Here is a 26856-nt window from a genome sequence, read left to right as displayed (position 1 = left end):
GGGAGAGAGCAAGTCTTAAATCCATCACTGCTGTCACTTGCACCTGGCTTTGTACAATGGGGAGACAGGGTCCAACCCCTTGGCCAGGGTGGAGGAGCTGAAACTGTAGAGGCTGCAAAAAGACCAACTCTGATGGTTTCTTTAATGATGAGGCTTGTTTTTCCTCACAGATAACTGCGCTTTGTATATGAGCAACATTGTTATGCTGGCCCAGGGGACTCTGCTGGGAAACCTATAGTCAAGGAGGTTCCTGTTCTTCTGAAAAACATAACAGGAAAAGTCAAGGTTTTCTCCATCAGACAATTACAAAGCCCTTTTCTTTGCTCTGAAAGGGCCGGAAACATGTGAAGGTATACATGCGCCCATGGGAAAAGGAAGGAGGGGGCTTGTTGGAATAGTCCATTACATTCACCAAGAATAGTGCTGGCTTCTTCACAGGGACCTGCAAGCATTAATTAGTCATCACAAGTTTGCAATAGTGTGTTTGTTTTTGCCAAGTAACAAATTCATCTGCTCTCGCTCATGTGGGTTTTCTATGCCCCTTCCGTAGCCTGCTTTAGTCAAGATGCTAGGTTGCATTTCAATTCCTTGCACGGCAGCAGCACAAGAAAAAATAGTTAGTTCCTTCCAACACGAATGTGCAAAGGCATTGCCCTCTTTTTCCTAATGGAAAAGCTGAGGAAGGGACATGGATGTGATCTCTCTCTGTTCTGCAGTCATCTTTGGGGTAATGCTGCCATCTTGGAGCAGATAAGCAGATTGGAAGGAGTTGGAAAGGGTCTCCTGGAATGGGAAAGGGTTTGCTAAGGTGGGCTGAGATGACTTCTAACATTGTCCCCTCCTGCCAGGGCGTCCACTCCTTGGGTTTAGCCATATTCACAGCAATGCACTTTGGTGAAAGGGAGGTTTGGAATGCAAATGAAGGAGAGGGTTGGAAATACCATTGCCAGCCAGCCTTCCCAGGCCCTGACAGGGTGATCACTCGTTCCTCTGCTGCAGTTTTAAGCAATGCTGCCATCGAGTGGTCCATGAGCATCCAGATCCACAAGAAGAGTGCTTTGCTGCACTGGACCCCACTGTGGTCTCTCAGGCAGCCCCTGCTCCCAGGTCTGCTGGAAATGCAGAGGTCCTGGTTGAAATATATCCCCCCATTCACCCATCCTAGAGTTAAAAAGCTCAGTCCCACTTAAACTACTTACCTGGTGTTAAGGACTAGAGATTTTCAGCATCACAGAATCACAGAATGGCTTGGGTTGGAAGGGACCTCAAAGATCGTCTAGTTCCAGCCCCAAGTCCTTTGTGCTTGCTCTTGCTTAAGAGCTCTGCATCCTCCCTTGACATGCACAGAGCTCTGTCGTGCAATCCAAACCCATTTTTTCCCCAGAGTTTGGTGAGTTGCAGCTTCACCTGGGAGTGGTTCCTCAGCTGGACATGTCCAACTCAGAGCTCGTCATCCACCAGTTTTGGAGTCTGCATCCTGAAAATGCAAGCTGGGAGGATGCTTTAGCAAACCAGAGGGATGTGCTCAGCTTCCATAAGGGATTTTTCTCTTCATTGCATTCGTGCATCCCGAGAGAAAGACAGATCTTCTAGCAGACAACAACATTTTTATTTTTTTTCCCATACCTGGCAATAACACAATACTGGATGAGTAAGTTAAAATCACCCTTCTGGTGGCTATCACAAACCTGGACTATAGGAGGGTGTGACTCTGTTTGCAGTTTAATTGGATTCCAACTACAAAACACTCCTCTGAACAGAAGGCTTTGCCAGCCCGACAGAAGATGTATTTACTTGCTTTGTAGCTGTATTAGGGAAGAGGCACAAAATGAAACATCTCATTTGCATTGGGAAGAAGCTGTTAGCGCCTTTTCCTAGACAGAAGTCAAGCATTTGATTTTCTCATAGGGGATGGAGAGCATTCACCAACCACAGCATAAAACTGATCGGGCAAACGCCGCAGCTGTAACACGGGAAAGGCTGCATGTAAGCTTTATGCCTCAAGGAACGTGTAAAACTCCGAGCGACTTTTTAGAGACGAACTGCAGCTCGCTTCAGGCAGGCTCGACCCAAACGCCCGTCAGCCCCTCAGCATGAACCCAAAAGCGGGGGGATTCAGGGGGCAAGGCAGCTGCAGGGAGGGTGCGAGAAGCCTGGGCGGAGCGGAGTGCGGGGGGGGGGGGGGCTGGAGGAGGGCTCTGGGCTCCGGCTCCGCTCCAGCGCTCGCTGGCACCGCCCGCGCCGCCCATAAAAGCCAGGCCCGCGCCTCCGCTCCGCGGTGGCGGCTGCGGCCGGGGCGGGGGGTAGTCGGGGCCCGGGAGGAGCCCCACGTCGCTGGCCGAGCCTTTGCCGACCCCAGGGAACTTGCAGAGGCAGCGGCTGCATGGCCGCTGTGCCCCGAGAGCGGCGTCGCCCCGAGGTGGCCGGACGCCCCGCTGCAGCTGCACCCAGAGGCGGGAGGGAACCGCAGGCTCAACCCGCTGCGCACCCCAAACCGACCGTGCGCGGAGTCGGGAGGGTCCTCAACCCCAAAGCGGCTGCGCTATGAACCAGGAGGCGCTTGCACCCCAAACGTTCCGCATTCCGTGATCTTCGGTGGCCTAACCAGGAGAGACCTGTGCCCTGAAGCATACTCGTACCCTAAGCTGCTGCACCCTAAAGCAGGAGGGTGCTGTGACTCAAAGCATCCCTGTGCCTGGTCTGGCCGCACCACATCGTGATGGATAACGCTGTGCCGCTGGAAGCAGAGCTAAAGCACCAGTGGCTGTTCAACGCCACCCGGAACGATTCTTTTGCCAACCCGTTTGTTCAGCCCCTGTGGCAGGTGGCTCTGTGGGCTGTTGCCTATGCCCTCATCGTGGTAGTGTCAGTGGTGGGGAACGTGGTGGTGATGTGGATCATCCTGGCTCACAAGAGGATGCGCACTGTCACCAACTACTTCTTGGTGAACCTGGCTTTTGCTGAAGCCTCCATGTCTGCTTTCAACACAGTGGTGAATTTCACCTACGCCATCCACAATGAGTGGTACTACGGTCTGCTATACTGCAAGTTTCACAACTTCTTCCCCATTGCTGCTGTCTTTGCCAGCATCTACTCCATGACAGCCATCGCCCTGGACAGGTGAGCTCCGAGCATCAAACCCCAAACCCTCCCTGCACCCTGCAGGGTGCTGCTCTCCAGATCTGTCTCTACCTGGATGCTGTGTTCAGCTTCGGCTGATCTCTGGCTGCAGGAGAACATTGCAATTAAAATACAGCTCATTCTGGTAAGGGTGCTTGAAAAAGGCACTCTCCTCACCCTGTATCCAGGTGGCTTAGGGAACCCTTTGTCTGCTCTGCATAAGGAGCTCAAGAGAAGGCTTTTTAATTCTGAGCATGTTGGTAGTGTGTGATAGGGTGTGCCTTTGTAGCATTGCTCTGTCCTTTCCTTTCCCTTCCCAGCTTCTCTCCAGAGCTGTCCATTCTTTTCCCAACCTTCTCATTTAAAAGCAAACTTGATATTTAGCACAAAAAGACATCACCTCGGGACAATAAATACACGTGTTGAACTACTGCCACTGTACTGCAGGTGGTGTTTCCTATTGCTTGATCGTGGTTGCCTAAGGAGCCTCCAAGAGATGCTTGAGCTTGGGAAAGGTGTTTCAACTTGGCAGGTGCATGTTGTTGCATTGCCTGTCAGCATGTTCCCCCAAGTTGCAGAATCTGCAAAACTGCTTTGATTTTGTAACTGGGAGTCAAAGGGGAGGGAGATGCCATGGATTCATCTCATTTGGGTGCAGCCAGTATATTTAGTTGCTTTTTTCTGCTACTGACACCTGTCTGGGTGCTGCTGACTGGCTGGGCACTGCTGGTAGAGCAAGATCCCACTTGCAGTTTTACAGGATAGAAAGTTCAGCAGCACTTGGTAGGTTGCAATGGCACAAGGGATGTTGCATTTCTCACCTCAAAGGGAAGGGGCAGAAGTTGACAGACACAAAGTACCCATGCCAAGGTCCTTCCTCCAAGCATCTCTGGTACACAACTCCCTCACTTCCTCCCACTCTCCCAATCTTTGATTTCATGGCTTTTTCATATTAGCACTAGCTATAAATCGATGCATCCAAGCAGCTTTGCAATTCCTTCTTGAATCCCAGCACAACACGTTTTCCAGTGCAGCATATTTCCCCAAAGACAGCTCTGCTCTGCAGTACCTCCTTTTGGTACTTCTTTCTAGGGAATAAAACACATTTTGGCTTTGGAGTGTGGGGGGGATTTGCACTACCATATGCCAGCACATTTTGAGCTGACATGTAAGTACTGCACAAGCTGGCAAAGATATATCCCAGCAAGAAACTATAGTGCTGCATTAAGTCAAACACTAACAGCTTGGAAAACGGAGCTTGAGATGGATGATGGTCATTAAAAACAGGCTCAGATTTCATTTTGCTGTGGCGTGGTTATAAGGCTGTGAGCCTGCCTCTCCCCAAAATCAGTTGGACATAGCAAAGCTCTGGTACTGGAGATGTGAGGAAAACAAAAGCAGCGATAAATAAAAAGAGGAATGCTACCAGCATGGTTCTGTTCCCACCTGATGATGTTGCTGGCTCTGTTTCAGGACTGTCTGTTTTAAGGATGTTGGGGATCAGTGGGCAAATTCCCTTTCGGGTGAGGATGAATTAGGCAGATGATATTTTTATTTTTTATTTTATTTTCAGCTTGCCTTTAGCTTTCAGTCTTCATCCCTGAACAACTGCAAAAGCAAATATAACAAGGGAAGCTGGGGTACAATGAGGAAAATGGGGAGCAAAGCCAGGTCTGGGAGCCTGGGGCTGAATTTTGGGGGGAATTGTCATTTCCAGGCTTGTGCAGTCCCTTAACAGAGGCTGGGTTTTCCCATGGGTGGACTGTAAAACTCATGCATGCAGGCCTAGCTCACCTGCCAAGTAGGAGCCAAAAGAAGGTGCAGCCTTGGTGTACAAATACCATGCCATCTGCCTGCACAGAGCTCCCTCCTGCATTTATTGGCCCCAAATTTTGAGGGAGGTGGGAAATTTGGGAATGGAGGCAGCAAAGCCTGTTTTCTGACCCTTAGGCACAGAGCATGCAGCATCTCTAAGTGCTGGAAAATGGCCTGTTTTCCTGTGCCTGAGACCTGACAATAGTAATTAAATGTGTTAGATGCAGGAACTTGTTCCAGGAACCCAAAAAGAAAAAAAAAATAATAACATGGCGAGCAACAAAAATGGTGTGGTAACATGGAAAGCAAATGCTTCACTTCAGTACGCTGTGTAAGAGCAGCAGAGCCATGAAAGCTCAGCAAAATGAGTTATATGCACAGTATCTGAAATGACTGCATTTCTGATTTCCAGAATATAGAAATGAATGTGCTTTATGTTTCCCAAAGTGTATTAAACCATCTATCACAGCAGCTGAATATGTAACCTGAAGGCTCAGAGGAGAATCAGCTGCAGATTGCTCACCTAAATCATCTCCACTTTTGCTTTCTGCAAGCAGTTTCCAGAATGTCCTCACCAGAAGGTACAAAACCACCTTTGAAAGACTCAGCACGGCTGTAATGGCATCTGTGAGAGAACAAGAAGGGAAGCGGGTTTGATTCTCCCAGTGGCTTTTTTGCAAGGCCTGCCATGGATTTGTGCAAGAAAAAGGCTTTTCCTTGAACCTAGGTCTGCTCTTTTACCAGGACCTATTTCAGACTGGGCACAACCACTCAGGGGAAAAAAATAATATAAAATTAATTTTATACCAAGCACTATTCTGAACCCTGCAACAATGGCAGGAAACTCAGAAGTCAAGGTTGGCAACTGGTATTGTCTGCTCAGGAAAAACCATGATGCTGCGTCTCAGCATCCTGCAGAACTGGAGGCCAGGTAGCTTGATTTGGCACTAGACAGTATGCCACGTACTTTGCTGTCAAGCATATCAGTGCACTCAGGTCCTTGAGCAAAAGCAATCCCATTGATGGGTTTGCCTTTGCCTGAGGTTTGAATAACCCAGACTCTCTTCCCCAGCACATCCTTTCTGTGCACCAAATGGACTTTATCTCCTTCTGCACTGTGTAAGAGGTGGGACTGGGCTGGGCCAGCTGGGTTGGCAGCTCCCCTTCTGTTGACTAACAAGGTGGCTTTTGCTAAAGGTGTAGGGGGGGCTTTCTCTTTGAACATCCAGCCCAGCACTGGTAGGTGGGTTGCCAAGAGTGCTTCAGTACCAGCCACTTCCAAAGCAGCTTGAACCCCTTCATATGCTGCTTTTTCACTTGGAGGATAGCAGGCCTCAGCTCCTCTGTATCCCCAACTCCAAAACCATAGGGGTCAACATCAAGTCTCCCTCTGGCTTACTGCCAGCGGCTCCAGCTGGGGTCATTCTCTGCAGCAGTGGTGTAGAGCACATTGTTTGCATCTCCCCCTGCCAGAACTGGCCCAAGGGCTACTGCATGAACAATCTCCCATTTAATTTGTTCAAAGGCTTGTTATATCTCAGGGCCTCACTTAAAATCGTTCTTTTGGGTCACTTCATAGACAGGGATTACAATCAGATGGTAATTTGGAATTACAAAAACCCACACCACCTAAGAAAGCTTGTTTCCTTTTTGCTTTTGGTGGAAACATAGCTGTTCTTTTGTTGATCACATCCATGGGATCTGACCATGCCCATCATCCATTTTATTCCGAAAAACTGGATCTCCTGTGCAGGTCCCTTGACCTTACTTTGTTTTATGGCAAAACCAGCTTTCAGAAAGACTTTGACTCTCTTACTTCCCTCTTTGAAAAACTTTCTCTGCTGAGCTGCTCCTCAAAATAATGCCACTGATGTATTGCAGCTGTTCAGGAGCTTCCCCCTGTTCTGGTACAGTGTGGATCACTCCATGGCAAATGGTAGGGCTGTGTTTTCACCCCTGCAACAGTCAATTCCAGGTGGACTGGATGCCCCTGCAAGTGAAAGCAAAGTGGGGCCTGCACTCTGCTGCCAAAGGAGTGGAGAAAAATGCATTAGCAATATCGGTTGTGGCATCCCACAGAGTGGTCTTTGACTCCAGTTCGTATGGAAGTTCTAGCATGTCTGGCATGGCAGCACTCAGCTGTGGCGTGACTTCATTCAAGTAACAATAGTCTCCTGTTAGTCTCCACTCTGCATTGGACATATGGGAAGGATGAAGTGTGAGTGAGTTTTGCTGATCACTTCTTGGCTCTCCAGTCAATGACTCAGCTTATGGATGGGAATCAGGGAGTCTCAGTTGGTGCGATATTGCCACTGGTGCAGCATTGTGATAGCAGTCAGCATCTGCTGTTCTTCAAGCCTCAGCAACCCCACAACGTCTTCCTTGAAGGGATCCCTTTCCTTCATGCCTTCACAGGAGCCACCTGCAGAGGCTGAGGGCTTGTGCTCCATTTCCAATGGCTTTCTCAGTGCCCCCTTCCGTAGTGAGGAATCCCAGCTGCTTGGCTTCCTTGCCCTCTAATTCCAGACTAGTAGCCCTAAAATCCCAGCATTGCAGCAGCCAAGGGACAATGTGCTTGCCTGGACAATGGCTGGAAACTCTTTGCATATATTGCAGCTCATCCAGGGATTGTGTGGTTACTGCTGATTTTCTTTCTCTTCATCCTCCTGTTCCCTGTGATGGCCCTACACTGGGGTAGCCTGCCTCATTGTCTTCTTCCTTCTCCCCTGTTTGAGTAGGAGTTCCTTTCCTTTCTAAATGACCTGACTTCCTCATCCATTATTTTGTTTTGCATATAGGGCAACTGACACTGGCACAGGGTGGTTCTCTGGCACAGCCATGGGGCACATCACAGGGGTTGGAGTAGTGTTGATTATGGCTTAGTAAGTGCAGGCCAAATCCCAGCACGTTGCAATGATTTGTGTCTCTTTGGAATTGCCAGAGTGATGACAGACCTTTCTCAAGCATTTTGCCAGTTTTCTAGGATTCTGCACTTGGTCAGGTGTGAAGTTCCAAAGCACTAGAGGTGCCTGCTGTTATAGCTGCTTGCCCATATCGTCCCGCCCTCCCTGCCACTCATAACTGTCCTGCCCTGGGCCAGATCTCTGGATGGCATTCTTAAATGGTTGTTTAACCTACAAAACCTGAAATACATTCAGGAGATGTAACAATAGGAACATGCTGGTTTGAACATCCCAAGGTTGTTCAGAGTTTTGAAGAGCTATTGTAACTAGCCTGGGGAGAAAGGGGAAGGTGAAAGAGAAAGGGAGAGGGAAGAAGTGGGGAAAAATGTCCTCTCTGTCCCCCTCACAGATTGGCTCCCTCAGTAGAAAAAGTGTAATTATTAGCAGTTTTCAAAAGACGGTTCCTGAAGTACAAAGGTGATGGCAATGCTGAGTACCAAAACCAAATTAGTTTTATGACCAGTAAACACCACGCAGCTGTTTGCTCACCTCCCCCATCACCCCCCCCAGCAGGATGAGGGAGACAGCTGGGAGGGGAAAAAAAGTGAAAGCTCATGGGTTGAGATAAAGACAGTTTAATAGGACAGAAAAAAAAAGGAAGAAAAATAATAATGATGATAATGATAATAATAATAGTAGAATGTACAAAGCACGTGATGCCCAACACAATTGCTCACTACCTGCTGACCAATGTCTAGCTCATCCTCAAGCACTGGTCTTCCCCACCCCAGCCAGCCACCCCATATTAATTGTCCTGCATGACATGGTCTGGTATGGAATATCTGTTTGGCTAGTTTGGGCCAGCTGTCCTGGCTGTGTCCCCTCCCAGCTTCTTGCGCACCCCCATTCTCCTCACTGGCAGGTTGGTAGGAGAAGCAGAAAAGTCCTTGCCTTAGCGTAAGCACTGCCCTGCAACAGCTAGAACATCACTGCATTATCAGCATTATATTGCTCCAAAATCTAAGGCACAGCACGTAGAATCATAGAATATCCCGAGCTGGGATATTCTTGAAGGGACCCCACAAGGGTCCCTTCAAGTCCAACTCCTGGCACCACACAGGTCTATCCAAAAATTTAGACCATGTGACTAGTGCACAATCCAAATGCTTCTTGGTGCCATGACTACATCCCAGGGGAGCCCGTTCCAGTGAGTGACAAACCTCTCAGTGAAAAAGCTCTTCCTGATATCCAGCACGAAACTCCTCTGCCTCAGCTTGACAACATTCCCTTGGGTCCTATCACTGGTGACTAAGGAGAATAGATTGGCACCTTCCCCTCCATGTCCTTTTGTGAGGAAGCTGTAGACTGTGATGAGGTCTCCCCTCAGCCTCCTCTTTTCCAGGATGAACAGGCCAAGTGACCTCAGTCCTCCTCATACGTCTTCCCCTCTAGGCCCTTCACCATCTTTGTAGCCCACATACCAGCTACTAGGAAGAAAAACTCTGTCCCAGGAGAAACTAGGAAAAGTGCCCATGCTGAGTTCAAGCTAATTTGCTGCCACACATTGAAAAAACAAAAACAAACAAAAATCCACCACTGGACATCCCCCTAAGAGGCTGTTGAAATATCTGTGGAGAATAGGAGGGAGCAACATTAGACAAACAGTTCACGTTTTCTCTCTCTGTGGAACCCAGATTAATTTCAGAGCACCACCATTTGCTTGCACTGTTAGCAAACTTCTGAAGGAGGAATGAGTTTCCTTAATGACAGATTATCAGGAAAACAGCAGAAGGTTAGAATCCTGTATTGTCTGCAGAATCAGAAAAAAACACAAAACATCTCTAGTCTCAAAGATTTAAGTTAGCGTAAACAAAAACACTGCAGACAGAACATACAGTGCCTGGGGATGGAAGATGAGAAGGGTGACAGCCATGCCATGAACTCAGAGTTCGGACAGGGCAGCAGTTGAGGTAGTTAATACAAAGCAATTTCCCTTCTTTGTCTTTGCTCTAAACCAGCTATAAAAATGACATACAATGGGACCAACCTCCTGTAACTCCTAAGCCAAGTTGCTGCTTTTGCTCACTAAGATACTCCCCCCTCTCCTACATTCACTAGCACTAATGCTGCCAGACCAGCAAGCAGGGCTAGGCAATCAAACTGGAATCTTATTTACATTCCCCTCCCTTTTCCCCTCTTTTTTTTTTTTTTTTTTTTTTTTCTCCAAATGGCTTAAATTACATTAGGCATCTCAAGATCCATCAATTTGCCAGCAGGAGCTGCAGAATAAGTATCAAATCTGCAAACCTTCATTCACCTCTGTGGCTACTAAAATTGCTAGCCTGCAGCTGAGACCTGTTAATATCTCCCCAACCCCATGTTATTTGCAGCAGAAAAATTGGCTCAGAAAATTATTTACAGCTTACAATCTTGAACTCCCAAGTTGGATGAACCTGCTGAATACCAGGAATATACTCGCCAGCTCAGTGACCCAGTGCCTTCCCTAAGAGGCAATTAATGCAGAAAGAAACCTTCTGGAGAGGACAAATTACATCAGTGCACAGACAGATTAATTAGTCATTTACACCCTAATATAGTGTGTGTGTGGTTTTTTTTTTTTTTAATCTTGACTTAATGGTTTTCTGGGGGGTGCAGGGCAGAACTTTGATTTGTGCCTGACGATATGTAATCTTGCTCTGCTGGGATGTAATTTGGAAGATGAAGAGCAAGGGGGAGTGAAGCAAGCCTGAAGGGGGCAAGCTGGGGCCAGCCCTGCAGCAGCTGCCTTGTGCCATTTCTACATGTCAGCTAGCAATAACAGAAGCAGCTTATTGCATTCTCAAAAAATCAAGCACAGTTGAATGCTACAAGAACTCTACAAAGCCACTGGAGACCCAACACAGGGCTGGCTTGAAGCCTTGATTTCCCATCCAGGGCTAGAAAGCAGGGGGCTGGGGATGGACAAGATTAGGGGTCACTCATCAAAGATGCTTTATGTCCCTGCTCTCAGACATAGTCTCTGGTCTGACAGAATGATTTCCCCATTGCTCATTAGATATTAATTCAGCCTGTCAAAAAAAAATTATGTCCTTCTTTGGAAAGAGGAAAAATCCATGTGGCAATAAATGTGTAACTATGATGAAACAGCAGCAGTTTGAGCAGTTTGGTGGCTGGGAGGTGTAGGAGACTCTGGTTTTAGACATGCCTCTGAGGCTCAGATGAGCTGAGTGCTCATCTACAGGGTGGGTGCTTGCTCAAGCTACCATAAGAGTTTGAGGGCCTCGGGTGAGATATTTCACTTATTTGATAGATTTCTTAATTTATTCTTAACATTTCAGTGGCCCAGTGAGACTCACACATGCAGTAAGTGCAACAGCTCTCATGGGTCATTAACCCTGTATTTCCCACCTTCATTCCCCAGAGATAAACCAGTGCCAGGACTAATTGCTTTCTTTAGGCAGTGGTTAATGAGGACCTACAGATGCTTCAAGTAACATCACCTACACAAAGTCTCCCAACAGGGCCAGGTTGTGCGTTGGGCCCTCCTTTTCCATCCTACCCTGGCACTATCAGCAAATGTGATGAATGCAGGAGGGAGCCTTATGCCTCCTTACTAGCTTGCAAATAACTGGGCTTTGATCCTGTTTTGTCTGCATTTGGCTTTTCAACCAAACATGGCCATGGCATTTGAATCATGAGGAGTGCTGTTCGGAAAGGCATGGAAGATCACAAAGCTGCTAGCACAATTCGGGTCACTGTTTGCCTGTGGCTAACTTGTCCTTTTTAATAGTGCTTGAAGGAAACATTGAATTGCTGTCAAAATGCAAACCTGCTGTGCTGTATTGGTGCTGCAGGGAAATGCCTGTGAGAAACCTTCAGCCTCCTGCTTGATGAAGATACTTTCCAGAATGTTGGAAAGTATGACTTGGGTCTGAGGACAGGCTGGCATCCTCAGACATCATCCAGATATAGGTATTTGAGGCCAGAATGACAAGACAAAACAGATGGGCTGGGTTTTGCTGTCCAAACCTGCTGGAGGAGTGGCATTTCTGCATTCATGCTGTTGTGATGCAGTCCTCACATAAAGCATGGTTAGGCACTGGAGCGGGTTGCTGAGGGAGGTGGTGGAGTCACCATCCCTGGGGATGTTTAAGGAAAGGGTGGATGTGGAATGGTTGGACCAGATGATCTTGGAGGCCTTTTCCAACCTTAATGATTCTATGGTAAAAGCAGTTTTATCTCCTTCAGAAGTTTTTTGTTTCCAGGCTGAGAGGGACCCATTCCATGCCCTGAGTGTCATCCTACAGGCAAAAATCTGATCTCAAGGCAATTGCTTTCAAGTATTTGACCCAATTCAGTCCAGGGCATCTACTTTGACTAGGCTGCATGCCCCTGTCTTGACTGACACTGCACTAAAATCCTCTTTATTCAGGATGGGAAACTGCTGGGCAGTAAAACACAGCATAAATTCTGTATCCCATGGGTTACTCATCTCTTATCTGTTACATCCTTATTATTTAATGAGAAAGATAAGGAAACTCTGGGATGAAAAATGCCTCATAAATTTTTGCTATTATTTAATCACATCTCCTTGAGGGTGGAAAGAATTGTGTAATGTTAGTTATCCAGGCAGACTGCAGATTTCCAGATGCAATGACTAGTACACTTGAGGCAGTGTAGCCACCTATATATTTAATGGCTGATACACTCAGAGTTACCCTGGTACAACATTGTACTCAAATGCTATTGCATCATCATTTTATAAACACCCTCCAAAATGCAATAAAATATGTAAACAACAGCAAATGGCATTGCCTATGTCATTGAGCAGAAAAAAGGAAAGTATCTGGCATAAATTTGTGTTCTTTAGTGCCAGGCCAATTAAATGGGGTGGATTTATTAAGCTGCTGACAAATGGAGTCATCACCAGCCCCACTGCAGAGTGGTGGCCATTTTGGGGGAAAGGAGCGAGGGACGTGCTGCTGCACAGCATTGGGTTTCTCCTGCAATAAGCTGAGCGGCACTGGGCTTGCAAAACCTGCGTTTTTTTACTCGAATGCGGGGGACTCCCTGGTTCCTGGTGCTTCACGCCATGCACCACCTGCAGAGCAGCAGGAAATAAACATTTCTCTGATGTATGAAATCTGCCCTTAAATCCTCAACTAAGAGCCCACTCCCCATGAAGAATTGGGACTTCAAGAGGCCATAGTGTTTTTTTACCTGATGCATGCTGCAGTGGTGAGGGCAGGATAGTCATACAGGAGTGTCCCCCCTCTTTCTTGCCTCCTGAGAATGATTGCTCCCCAGCAAGCTGCAACACCCAGTTCCTTTACAGTCAAGAAAACCACCCTCTTGGATGGTGGAAAAAGAAATATATATCTCTAATAGGATACAGGGAGATGGACAAGGTGGGGCCACAGACACCTTGAGAGGAGAAATATGAGCTAATAAACCCATTAGCCTGCTTTTTAGAGCCTGCTTCTCACTGGCGTGGCTGGGATCTGTGGGGCCAAGCTGAGGAGGGCATAGCTCCCTGGCACTTAAACTCTGATTGATGCCTTTGTGGTGGTTTTACCGTGCTAGGCAGCTAAACACCAAAACCGCTCTCTCACTCCCCCTCCTTAGATGAGGAGGGGAAGAAGTAAAGTAAAGAACAACTCACGGATTGAGATAAGGACAATTTAATTAAAGGGAAATAATAATAATAATAATTAAGGAAAGATTATTATGAAATAAACAAATTAACTAAAGGGAAAAAAAGGGGAGAGGAGAAAAGGGAGGGGAAAAAGGAAAAAAAGTGAGGAAAACAAACAGACAAAACAAATAAAGGCTATGTGGAAGTGCAGAGGAAAGAAGTTACTCTCTACTTCCCACAAATTAGCGATGCTTGACCACGTCCTTGAAGCAGGGCCTCAATGCACATAGCCGGTGTTTGAGAGGAGGACAGACGTTTTCACAATGAGAGCCCACCCCTCCCCTCTTTCTCCTGTTTCCACCTTTTATTGCTGAGTGTGACATCAGATGGTATGGAATATCCCTTTGGTTGGTTTAGGTCAGCTACCCTGGTGATTTTTCTCTTCTCACATTTTTGCCCACCCCCTAGGAGGGTTAGAAAGAGTCCCGATGCTGTGCCAGCACTGCTCAGCAGTAGACACAACAGTGGTGTGATAACATTGCTGTTCCAGCTACAAGTGCAGAGCACAGCACTGTCTGGGCTGCTGCAGGGAAAGTTAACATTCCAGCCAGACCCAGTACAGCCTTAAAGTCCAATGCTGAAAACCACCTGCCCACAACTGCACGTGGGGCCAAACGCCTACTAGCATCTTGCAGGTACTCTGTGCATTGCAGCTGCATTCCCAGAAATGCACACACAGGAACACACAAACTTACAGAGTAGAGAAATGTGTAAAGTCCAAATCATCAGCAAGAAAATGAAAGTTATTTGAGATGGACAGACCCAGCACTGGAGGAAAGCAAAAGAAGCTGGCTTACTCCCCATATTGATGCTTTTCCACCCCAATATAAGCAAGCCAGTGACTGTCATCTGAGCTAAAGAGGCCACAAAACCATATTCTCAGCTCACCCCATCTCCACACTTCAATTTTGCATTAAATGTTCTTGTCAAGGAAAAGATAAAAACAAAAATGAAACAGTTCCTAAAATGTTAGGACATTTTTCTGCTTAGTGATACAATTATCATATAATTCTATGATATCTTAATATGAAATAATGGTCTAGCTATTTTCAGGATGTTTGTACATTTTCGTCTATCTCCAGCATTTTTGTGGTCCATAATACCAGCTCATCCAAGGAGCCCAGACCCTTTTTATTATACTTTTTAATTCCCTGTCAAAGCCCCTGCCTTTGAGAACTGATATTATTTCCATTTTTATTCCTGATAGACAGCTGAAGCCCAGAGCATCCCTGAGGAACTATTTCAGATGTCACTTAGGACTGGCAGTTTGGGAATTGCTGCCACAAAATAGGATTTAGGGGCAGTTTTACCCAAAACACCACTAGTTCACTCCCTCCTGTGCCCTGACCCTGTCATTGTAGTGCTGGTGCATTTCTTTTCTTCCTTGGCTCTTCAGTGTATGACGGTCTTACTAATTTTGCTGTCTTCTCACCATCAAGAATGCAAGAGCAGGTAGCATTGCAGACAAATCGATGGCAGCTGGAAAGGTTTCTGTGCAATGTGCTTGTGGTTTAGTTCATCATTTCAACAATTATTTGGACATTTTATCACCTACAAGGGCTTCTGCAGCCATTAAGTGCTTGATACTGATGAGTAAAGTCCTCCAAAGTTTATAGGTAGAAATTAGGTCAGAGATGTAAGAGCATTTCTGGCTGGTTGCAATCAGGCGCTGGTTTGCTTTCCAGAGGTAGCAATTTCAGATGTTTTTCCAGGCAAATATTTCAACAGAAATGGTGCAACTTTCTCAGAAATCCCTCATTTTCCACCTTTCATATTTTTGAACTTGAACTGTTTGCACAGCTGCAAACTTGGGTGCAATGACACCTTGCTTCTCGGGAACAGACACACAGGATAAAACACTTTGAACCCTGTGCTAAAACCCAACCAAACGTCATCCAGCTCTGACTGTGGCCCAATGAGGGGAAAATGAGCAATGTGGATGCAGAAACCAGGAGGCCTCATAGACCCTTAACTGCATTGCTGGGCACTGTGTCAGAACAGTGATAACACCCATTGCCTTCACTCTTCCTAACCAGCTTCAATTTCCAGTACCAAAACAGCCGGTGGAGATTACAAAGGGATAATTATCAGGTGAATTTTCAGCTGAACAAAGCTGATAAGGTTTGGTACCCCAGGGCAGAGGAAGAGCTGATGGCAGCACCTCCTGCATATGTCAATATTAAGCCGTGCATCTTTGTCTCAGCAAATAGCCACACAAAAATGCAACACAGGGAATACTTTTCATCTATGAAAAAATTAAAGGAAAAATCTGTCCATCATCTGAAAGGAGTTGGGGTGAGGAGAGAAATAGAGAAGGCTGCCTATGCCCTGGTAGCACACGCAGAACAATGCAGTGTGTCGCCTTGTTATATGATAGCAGCTCTTTCTAAAGCTTGTCGTGGGGGAGGGCAATAAATTTCCAACATGCTCACTTAATCCTTCCAGTGCTGCTGTCAGCTTTGCAAAACCAGATTTGCAGAAGGATAAATTCAATCTGCCCTGTCGCTGCTGGAGTCTGCCTCAGGTATGACAACTAATGTTCAGGGTGAAAGACCCCATAGGCCAGGCAGACAAAGGTGACAGCTTGGATTGCCTCACCTGTGCCACTCCTGTATACTTATTTTCAGTTCTACTGTTTATAATACTTGGCACTGTGATCTACCGTATAGACACAATTTTGCTTGGGTGCAAAACTATTGGGTACTGCCAAAGCAGATGATGCCAGATGGCAGCATTGCACGTGGCATTGTACAAATTGGTCTTTCCAGAAGCAGCTGGTTTCTGGTTGTGTTAGTGAAGCTGGTTTTCAGCTTAAAGCCAATGAATGTCTCAAATGGGACTCAAGTCTCAAGGTGAGGTTGCTGAAAGAGAATTGGCTGGGAACCCCTCCCAGAAGGGATTATTTGATGGTTTTTGTGTGGTGTGGGGGGCTGCCAGGATGTGCAAAGGGGGAGTCAAAAGTACAAACCACACATGGGATTGTTGAGACAGCAGCTGCAATGTAGGGACTTTCAAGCCTTGATTTCTCCTCTTCTCCCCCTTGCAGGTACATGGCTATCATCCACCCACTGCAACCCCGGCTCTCAGCCACTGCCACCAAGGTGGTCATTGGTGTCATCTGGCTCCTGGCATTCCTGCTGGCCTTCCCCCAGGGTTACTACTCAGTGATGGAGAAGCTGCCAGGCCGGCTGGTGTGTCTGGTGGCATGGCCAGAGCACAGCACCGAGGTGTATGGAAAAACGTGAGTTGGACTTTCCCAGCAGCAGTGACAAGTCAATGCATAAAAATATGTTAAAAAAAAAAAAAGGTGGGAAGGGCTTAAGGACCCTTGTGATGAAGAAATCCTCTCCCTACCCTAGATAAGGCTGGTGCTACCTGGTGGACAGTAGCGAAATCTCCATCCATGACATCTTGGGGTGTATTAAAGTTGATTAAAATGAGTTTGGTGCTGCTTGTAGTCCAAACATTGCCTCATGCCACACTTCCAGCATTTCTGGGATGCTAATCCTTGAAAAAAACTCATGTAAAACTGCTAAGATGCAGTATTTTGGCTGTGGGATGTGGTTTTCATTGCCCCTGGAGGCTTAGTCACACACACAGACATGGCTTTCTTTTTTGCAGCACTTTTTCTGTAACCTATGTCTGTAAAGGCTTCCTGGAGGTGTGAGTTGTTCCTGCAAGAAGCAAACAGGGTTTTGTCAGGTGTATCTTGGCCAGACAATGACAGAGGAATCTATTTTGGGATGTGCTGAGTACAAATGCCCCCAAAATCACTAAGCTGCTTAAAAAACAAGCTCTGAAAAGAGGCTCTACACAGTGTCAGCTCAGGCTGGAAGGTGAGTGTTTGGCTAGGAGGGCTCAGCAAGCACCTCCTTTCTGCACGATAATGGACCGTCTAATTTAATCTGGCATTTCCAATGGGTCTGAGCAACCCCACTGGACTGCCAGCATGCAGTCCTTCATGGTAAGCTCTTTGAAGTCTGTGAGTCATGCAGTGAGTTAAATGTCATGAGTTAAGGAAAAAGAAAAAAGAAAAAAGAAAAGGCATTTGTGATCTCCAGTTCCATGGACCAATGAATTAGTGTTGTGAAATTGTACTGGAGCCAAAGCCGGGGACACATATGCATGAAGAGGTGTTCAAAGACAACCTGAGCCTGGCAAAGGTCTCTCTGCAAGGCGGGAAATAAGCTAGGGCTGGCCCAGCTGACCTCCAGAGGTCTCTTCATCCTTAATTATTCTGGACCAGTGTAAGAAAGCCAGCTCATGTGGCCAGGATGGGGCTGAGCCCCCAGGTTCCCCTGACTGAAGCAGTGACCAGCATAAGCTCAGGGCAATACTTTGACAGATCATTTGCTGTTCAGCCATACAACATGGTTTAGTGGATGATACTGGTGGTAGGGGAATGGTTGGAGCAGATGATCTTGAACATCTTTCCAACCTTTATGCTTCTATGACAGGAATATCACCTTTTCAAGAGCTAATTTGAGAGAAAAATGCCATTATTAACCCATGAATAATTTGCTGCTGGAAGCTGGGTGCCACTTCAAAGCCTGAGCATCCCATGCTCTTTGGTGTGCTGGAGGCTCTGTAGGCAGTTGAGGGCAGCCAGGAAAGCAGATGCTAAGCTTAATCTTTTTAACAGACAAAGTCTGAATATTTGTTGGGGATGGAAAATAATTTGCAGCTCAGGCTGAGCACAGCAGAGGCTCTCCAGACCATACAAACTCACACAGTGCAGCGCACAAGATGTTAGTTTACTGCCCCAAAATAACTCTGCAGAGATGAGTGTTTGGGCCACTGTCAAACACCCTTCCTGCTTGCATGGCCTTGGTGCAGTTATTTAAGGAAGTAGACAGTAGCAGGAGGTGCTGTATCTGCAACAGGAGCTGGCAACTCAGCTACATTGGATTCTGCAGCTGCTGGCTGCTGCTAACTACTGATTCCCTCTCCCACTTTTGATTTTGAAATGGATGTCTAATCTATTCTGATCTCATTAGTTGCCATTTTGGTTTGTTGAAGGAAGGGGAAAAGCTGCTCCACTTGCTGTCTTCTCTGGGAAATAACAGCCTGCAGCAACCATCTGGGCTTTGCAAGGCAAAAGGAGATGCCCTCTCCTCTCATGCCCCTGTCCCTTACCTCCTCTGGGCTCCTCCATCCTGTACGAGACCCTAAGTCCTCACACTGAAGACCTTTACATTGCAAAATCCAGGTTTTTCTAAGTGGTCTGATACTGCAGTCCTTGAAAACAGAATAACAAATAGATGGTTTTCAGCACCCGAAGTACAAACAAAACAAAACAAAAATATGCAGCAGGATGCTTTGGAAATCTCTCTCCCCACCATGCCCAGGTAGCTCTGAAAACAAGAGTACCTCTTACTTGCATTATTTTAATGGCTCTTCTGGTTGCTCTGGGGCTTTTCTGCATCACCCTCAAGAGTTTGCTTCTGGTTTAAGACCCTGCTTTGCATGGGAAGAACAAAAGCATCATTGTGGAGCCGCAGAAACGCCTCTTTAATTAGCAAAATAGAAAACAGCCCTACAAAATCCAGCTGAAATGCAATTAGTGCTGGGTGGAGAGGAGGCCAAATGAGATTGCAGGTACAAAACAAGGAGGAGATGGCATGGCAGCATGGGTCCGGGGCCAACCCCATCCCTGCCAGAGCAGCAGGAGTTTCATCAGGCATGATGAGCCTGACCCATTCATTACACTTCGGAGGGATTATTTAATCATAGCTCCTAGGAGGACAAGTGAGTGCAAGGCTACAGAGCTTGAACTGCCTTGAATACATGCAGCACCTTGCATTCGAAATGGGCACATACCCCACTTAGCACTGCTGTAGCTCCCTGAAAATTCTTGCAAGTACCCTAAAGCTGTTGGAAAACTGCAGTGCTATCACTTGTTTTTCTGCAGGGAAGAGAGGTTTTTGCAAGCATTGATGGTAGGAAGGAACCTGCAAGGTCAGACCAGCCATTCCCTTCCTGTTTGTTAAAAAGAGCATTTAAAGCTTTTTTTTTTTTTTTTTTTTTTTTTTTTTTTTTTTTTAAAAAAAAGCAGTTACTATTTAATACAAATACACAAATCCTTCCCTGAACCCCTGTAATCCCAATGGCTATAGCAACCTTTCATGGTTCCCACCGACTTCATAGCAAAACAACCCCAAATCTGTGCTAACTACTTAGTTCAGACTCTCATTTGATTTTATGCTTACTTATCCATGTTATAAAAAGTATGCAAAGGTCCTGCCTTTCCATGAGTCTAGAAACCTAACACAGCCAATGAATTCACAGGAAAGTTTTAAAAAAAGTTCTATGACAGGGAAGGGTTTAGGTATAATAATACCACATAAAATTTGTGTGTGACCCAGTGCCTGGCATCCAAGGACCCTAACACATTGCCTTTCTCAACTATATGCACCAGGTTTATGAAAATATTTCACTGTCATCCAGTTCTGCCTTCCCTGTGTGCTGACAGTCAGTCTCACTTTACCTGCGAATCCTCCCTTCAAGATGCTACCAGGCTCACAAGTCCAAATGAACCAGTTGGATTGACAGTGGGAAGAAATACAGCATAGACCAGTGCTACAATGGATGCAAAGTCTCTTTCTACCATATTGTCTTTATGAACCTTACATTGATCTTTTGCTAGCAGGACATTCCTACAGCTCATGCTGTAGCTTTCTCTAGGTGAGAGCATGAGCTGGTGCAGCCCTGCTCTGAGCTCTGGCTTTGCAATTATAAACTGGGAAAACACAAAAACAAAAACAAACACAAAAACAAAAACATAACTGTCATGTGTCTTTTGCACACAGCTCTTCAAGCTGTTCACAGCTGTGTTTTTGGCAGAGGGGACCAGGATTATGCCTTCTGCTGCCTAAGTCTGGCCAAGCCTACAGTGGATCAGGATTCAGGCAAAGTGCATCCAAGACTAAGCATTTGCCATGCAGGGAAATCCCGCATCTCTCTTCAGCTTAATGTTACCATTCTTTAAATGTTAAAAAACAAAACAAAACAGAAATTGCACAGGACTGCTAGATGAAAGGTCTGATAAGAGTGAGCTCTCATCTTTAGGATAAATCGGGGTGTAAGTAGAGTACAAGTGATAGTAGAGCCACATCAGCTAAGGTGTCCTTGCTATACAAAGGTGATATAAGTCCTATCTATCCCATCTCAGGAGGGTGCCAGCATGCCAAAAGCCAGTAGTGGAGGCTTGGAGGAGATTGGGATGAAAATAGGGAGTTCTTCCTAACCTCAAGATCTGCAGTCAACTTGTCTGCAGGAATCGTGCCAAATTCCCTCTGCTCCTGTGAAACTCTGCTTCCAAGATTGGTTTGCAAGAAAAAAAAAGAATAGGTAGAGGACACACTCAACATCGATCACTTTTTCTAGGTATCACTTCTGCATGACCATCCTGATCTACTTTTTGCCGCTCCTGGTGATAGGGTGCGCCTACACTGTGGTCAGCATCACCCTCTGGGCAAGCGAGATACCTGGTGACTCCTCAGACCGCTACCATGAGCAGGTCTCGGCTAAGCGGAAGGTAAGGAGCTTCAGGCACAGTAGGAGCTCAATCCCAAGTAACCACAGCCAAAAAGAGTTTATGAAAGTGGAAACAGGTCATGATTTGTTTCATTGGTTTTGCTAATGGTGCAGGATGTGTCCTGGATATGTCTGTCCTCCATGACCATGCATGGTTTAGTCAAGGTGTTGGCTATGGCCATGTTGGCCTCATTGGAAGGGTCTCCAAGGCAAGACAAAGTGGCCTCTCTTGGAGTGTGACAGCCCACATATGGGGTGTCAGCAGATGATTTTGCTTCTCTTCCCTCTCTTCTTCTCACAGGTGGTGAAGATGATGATTATTGTGGTGTGCACATTCGCATTCTGCTGGCTACCCTACCACATCTACTTCACCATGCAGTATTTCAACCGTGAGTGGTACCTGCAGAAGTTCATTCAGCAGGTCTACCTGGCTATCATGTGGCTGGCCATGAGCTCCACCATGTACAACCCCATCATCTACTGCTGCCTCAATGACAGGTGGGTTTGAGTGACTTTCAGCAGCATCTCAGCACAGCAGGGTGTGGAGAGGATGGAAACACAGAGGAGTCTGATGGAGGAGACTTTGAATGGAGAGATTTTCCAGGATGGCTCTGTTCCATACTTTGCTAGGGGCTGCTTGTAGTGTGGAGATAATACAAGACTTACCTTACTAAGTCTTTCCTAAAGCCCCTGCAGGATATGAGGCGTGTATCAAGACAGCCCTCACACTTAACTGGGATTTATCAGTGTTTTGTTTTTTTTCCACCACTTAATGGAAAGTAGCATTTTTTTCATTGTTTTGCAGTGCTTAGCTCTGGCCTCACACATATAATGGTGTCCTTTCCCCATCTGCACATTCCTCACCTCTGTCTTTCCCCTTCTCTTCTGCCCTGGCAGGTTTCGTGTAGGCTTCAAGCATGCATTTCGATGGTGCCCATTTGTCAGCGCTGGTGAGTACGAGGGCCTGGAAATGAAGTCAGCCAGGTACCTGCAGACACAGAGCAGCATGTACAAGGTCAGCCGGATAGAGACCACCGTATCCTTAGCGGTTGGTGCAGCTGAGGAGGAGCTGGAGGAGAGCAACAAGGCCAAACGTCTCTCTGTAGACATGACCTCCAATGGTTCCTCCCGCAGTGACTCCAAAACTGTCTCCGAAAGCTTCAGCTTCTACTCCAACACACTCACCTAATCAGCTCCCAGGCTCCATCAGGCACCCATGAGAGTCCTGCCATACACTTTCCTCACTGGGATGCTTCAGCGCTTGATCCAACCAGCATCATCACCCTGTTTTGCAGCGTGCCAGCTTTTCTGTGTTGTTTTATCACCTCTTGCTGTGCTGTTCACTCACCTGCTGTCCTCAGGTGAGCCTGAGGGCAAAAGCTTTGGACTGGTCTCATGTGCTCCATTATGGCTCATGTCCAAATGTAAAGAAGGGTTTTCTGGCCTCCACCTTGCTTGCTGCCTGTCCAACCTTCCATGTGCTGCGTGGGTGGGTAGGATGTAGAAATGGAACATAGCTGGGGGGTTCTCCTAAACCATAAGTACAATGCTGGCAGGCACTTCCTTGCTCTATACAAGGCAGCAGGTATCTCCCAGTGCATTCAGCCTCCACAGAAAAATGAACCAGTATTTCCTGTTCCTACCTTTAATTTAATTCTGTCATTCCTGGTTGAGTATCCATAGGGGTATTTGTTGCAGGAAGCACGGCCGAAAGCACGACAGACACCAGTAGAGTCAGATCATGCTCCATTTTATTGCCCGAATAGCCTAACTTTTACAGTGAACTTAACAGGGGTGGACAGTGTTTCACACAAGATTATTGGTCAAAAGCACTCAGACAAACAACTACAAGAAAACAACCCCACCTGCAAGAAAACAACCCCCTTGTGATTAGCAGTCACATAGACCTTGTCCTTGAAGCCAGCTACTGGTAACAATATTTTTCTGAATTCCTCAATTGGGCAATGTGGGAACACTGTCATGGGAACTTCTCATAGTTGCCGTGGTAGCTTGGTTTGCTCAGCTATAGCAAGCCATGGGATTTTTGCTGTTTCAAGAAATCCCTCAAGAGGTATTCAATACAAAAATCCATCAAAAATGCTGTTTTCAGCTTCAGGAGTTTGTATATCCAAGGTGTACACTCAGCCACTCAGTGCTTTGTCTCAGCCTGGTGTTTTTGCACCAGTCTCAGATCATCTCCAGTACCTGCATTCCTCTGCATGATGCTATTCTGCAGAATGCCACTCCACGACACAGCTTTGCATCAAGACAGGGCACTTGAAAGGATTCAGAGCTAAGCCAGAGTTTGGTTGCCACTAATCAACCATATGTGCCAAAATCAATCACTGTGATTTCCTAAAAGGCCCAAGGAGGTGTGCCTTCCAAAAATAGATTTTGGAAGCCTGTGGAGGTCTAGAGAAGAATTGACTGAATGGACTGAAAAGTTTTTCACAGCTTGGAAATATCTAGAGCCAACCAGAAAGGGGCACAACATAAAAAGTTTGAAGAATTACATGATTTTTTTCACTCAGAGGAGGGTTGAAATGATTCACTTTCACTTCCTTGCATTTTTTTTTTTTAAATCAGGGAAAAAAATATTTTTTCTTCCCCCTGCCTTGTGCATAAAACATTAAGTTTATGATGTGTAACTAGGATATATTATATGTTTTAGTCTTGTTAAGATGGTGCAATGTTTCACTGGAGCTGTTCACACCAAGGGCTCCTGTGGCCAGTAAATGTATGTATGAAGATACACTCAAGGTGGGGTGGGGTGGGGTAGGTGGAATTAAATAAAATGAGAAGTTGGCAAACTTGGTTTGTTCGGAACTAACCCACAAGTTTGGGGGCTTTTATACTGACTACTCTTTCCTGCTCAGGAGCTGCGGGTATAATCTTGCACTTTTTGGTGCAGAAATCAGACTCCTAAAGTGGATTAACTGCAAAACAGAAATGATGCAAAAATGCATGACTGATTTGCACAGAGCAAGGAAATGGCTCATTCATTTTAAAGTAGCCAAACATCAGACCCTGCTGAGAACACAGCAATTTTTGGAAGTAAAGCAGAGATACGGAGAGTAAAGCAGAGATTTGGAGCTTTTCAACAATTCAGCCTCCAAACTGTCTCTTGGAAGATACAGTTATTAATAAATCCCCAGCTTGAGTAGTTTTTGGAGATAAAATACACATAGTCAAGCAATGTCACCAGCAGAAATTAAATGAATGGAGCTGCAAAGGATTTACAGGAATCACCATCTTCACCTTTACCCTAAATCCTCCCAAGGGCCACCTATGATGAACAGCTCTTCCAGCCACTTCCATGCTCTTCCTGACCACTGCAATTATGCAGCATTACAAACTGCTGTATGTTTTGTGCACGTGCTGGAATATGCTTTTTTTTTTTTTTTTTTTTTTTTTTTCCGGAATTGCCTGGGGATTTAGTTTTGCAAAGAACACAAGCCCCAAGTAGCAGTGATCAGAGGTGTGGGTGACACCAAGGGTTTTAACTCAAGGGTTGGACTATAAAACTTTTCCACAAACACCACAGGAGCTGTAATGCCAATACATGAATAGGTGCTATAAACCTGAGCCAAACTCTGATTTTGTCCCAGCTGCTAACCCAAACTCAAAGTCAAGGCAAAACCAAATGTCTTGAAGTGTGCTAGAGAACCAAGTAAGGCAAGCAGAGATCAGGTCTATACATGCCATCCATGCACACACAAGTTTGTATCAGCCTGTGAGCCTACAGAAGTCAGCATTCAAATATAATATGTAGAAGAATAACTATTTTGCCCTTTTGTCTTCCATGTCTGATGTCCCAAGGATGCAGTGATCTTGAGATGTGCAGAGAAATGACAACTGTCTTCTCACAAGCAATGCACAGCTTGAAACATGGGGAAAAAAAAACACAAGAGTGTGCATGTAGACCTCAATTCAAGTTGACAGTACACAGCCTGAAAGGCTTCTTGTGCATCCTGTAAACTATCTCTTGAAAAAAAGTGGGCAAAATTCCCACCTGTAATAAACAGTGGAGCCAGGGCTGGTGGGAACATGTCCACAGGATGCTTTTACCAGATGGAGGCCAATGCAGGAAAACCAAAATGTTCTGGGTAAATATCCAAGCCAAGATTTTTTCTCCCCTTCAAATGCCAAGTTGTTTTATTGGTGAGGACAGGAACAGGGATTAGTATTTTCACATCTAGGATCTAGTCCAACCTGTGAGATGGGATGTTTGGGCCAGGTCTGTGTCTATGATTATGACATGCATCAGGAACACGCTTATGACATGCTGGTTACACCAACCTTGGTATGTTCTCTGTGTGCAAAAGTCACAGAAAAGTCTTATGAATACTGAAAAGCCCAGAAAAAGACAGCCCTGCCTGGACTTGGGGGTGGGACATCTATCCATATCACGAGCCATCTCTGCAATATTTCCAGTTTTCCCTTCAAACAGGCCAGCTATAATACAGAGACTTTTGATATTTTATTAAGCTTGTTTTTCTGTTTTTCAGATCTTTGATTAGAAATTCAATTGCAAAGCCAGAGAGTTTCTTTGTCTCTTTCCTGACTCTCTGAAATGCAAAATAACAGCATCTGGAGAGAATCACTCACCAGGTCTGCACACATCCTCTGCTATCTCCTGCTTGGAGGCATACAGACAATTCCTGCCATCATTAAGGGGAACTGGAAAAACCCAGTTACAGTGCACTCCAGGCCAAAACAATTGCAGAAGGGAGTTCTGAAAGCCATTACCTTTCCCCTCCCTGCTTCCCCTTCCCCTCCACCCCCCAGAATTGAAATAAACTCAGGTTTCCTTTCTTGTCTCATAATATACCTTGATGTCTACTCAATTGCTAAAAAATACATCACTAACATAATGTTCCCTGTGTAACCATTTCTATCCCACCAGCCTGAAATAAAAACCAGCAAAAGCCATCCTAAATTCTGCTTGCCAGAAAAATTAGACAGCTTTTGAAATGTAGAAGTCAAAGCAAAGCAGCTGATATAAATCCTTGTTGTCTGTAGTGCTTACAACAGGATACACAGCAGACAAGCAAGACTGCCCATCCACTGCTTATCTTAGTATTTTTATTTTGTCATCCCTCAAGGGATGCAGTCACTGCTTGGCCTATCCAACCACACCACTTCTGCCAATGGGTAGTGACTGGGATGGAAGCACAGCGTCTGCTATTTGCTGTGTATTTATCCAGGGTGTTATGTATTTTTTTAAGCTTCCTGTGCCCTAGTCAGAGCACCCCTAAAAGATCACAGAACCAAAGTACCCAGCACAAGAGCTCCTACCTTTTGCCTGCTATTAAAAATAATAATTACCTCCCCCCCCCCCCCCCAATAAAAAGAAAGCAAGCAAACAACAACAGCAACAACAACAACAAACACCTCTCAGGCTTCAAGAATCTGTTAATAATTTTCTAATTGGGCAATCACTGACCACATGAAGTTTAACAAGAGTAAGTGCTGGATTCTCCACCTGGAATGGGGCAACCCTGGCTATACATACAGACTGGGGGGCAAGAGGCTGGAGAGCAGCCCTGCAGAGAGGGATCTGGGGGTTCTGGCAGATAGCAATCTGAACATGAGCCAGCAGTGTGCTCTGGAAGCCAGGAGGGCCAACCGTATCCTGGGGTGCATCAAGCACGGCATTGCTAGTTGGTTGAGGAAAGTGATTGTCCCGCACTGCTCTGGTGCAGCCTCACCTTGAGCACTGTGTGCAGTTCTGGGCACCATAGTACAAAAAGGACGTGAAACTGTTGGAGAGTGTCCAAAGAAGGC

At 46.0% G+C, this 26856-nt stretch overlaps 1 protein-coding gene across 1 annotated transcript; it reads left to right on the top strand.

Moving 5' to 3' along the window:
• The first annotated feature begins 2278 nt into the window (after nucleotides 1-2278).
• On the top strand, nucleotides 2279-26398 carry TACR1 (tachykinin receptor 1). Its single transcript, XM_082779537.1, has 5 exons — nucleotides 2279-3120; nucleotides 16580-16774; nucleotides 20920-21070; nucleotides 21371-21567; nucleotides 21967-26398. The coding sequence occupies exons 1-5, from the start codon at nucleotides 2720-2722 to the stop codon at nucleotides 22256-22258; spliced, it is 1236 nt and encodes a 411-aa protein (XP_082635663.1). The 5' UTR covers nucleotides 2279-2719; the 3' UTR covers nucleotides 22259-26398.
• The last annotated feature ends 458 nt before the right edge of the window (nucleotides 26399-26856 follow it).

The sequence above is a fragment of the Aythya marila genome, assembly GCF_965140915.1.
Source record: "Aythya marila genome assembly, chromosome: 26".
In the NCBI taxonomy this organism is placed as follows: domain Eukaryota; kingdom Metazoa; phylum Chordata; class Aves; order Anseriformes; family Anatidae; genus Aythya; species Aythya marila.
This window is presented reverse-complemented; position numbering and strand designations above follow the sequence as displayed.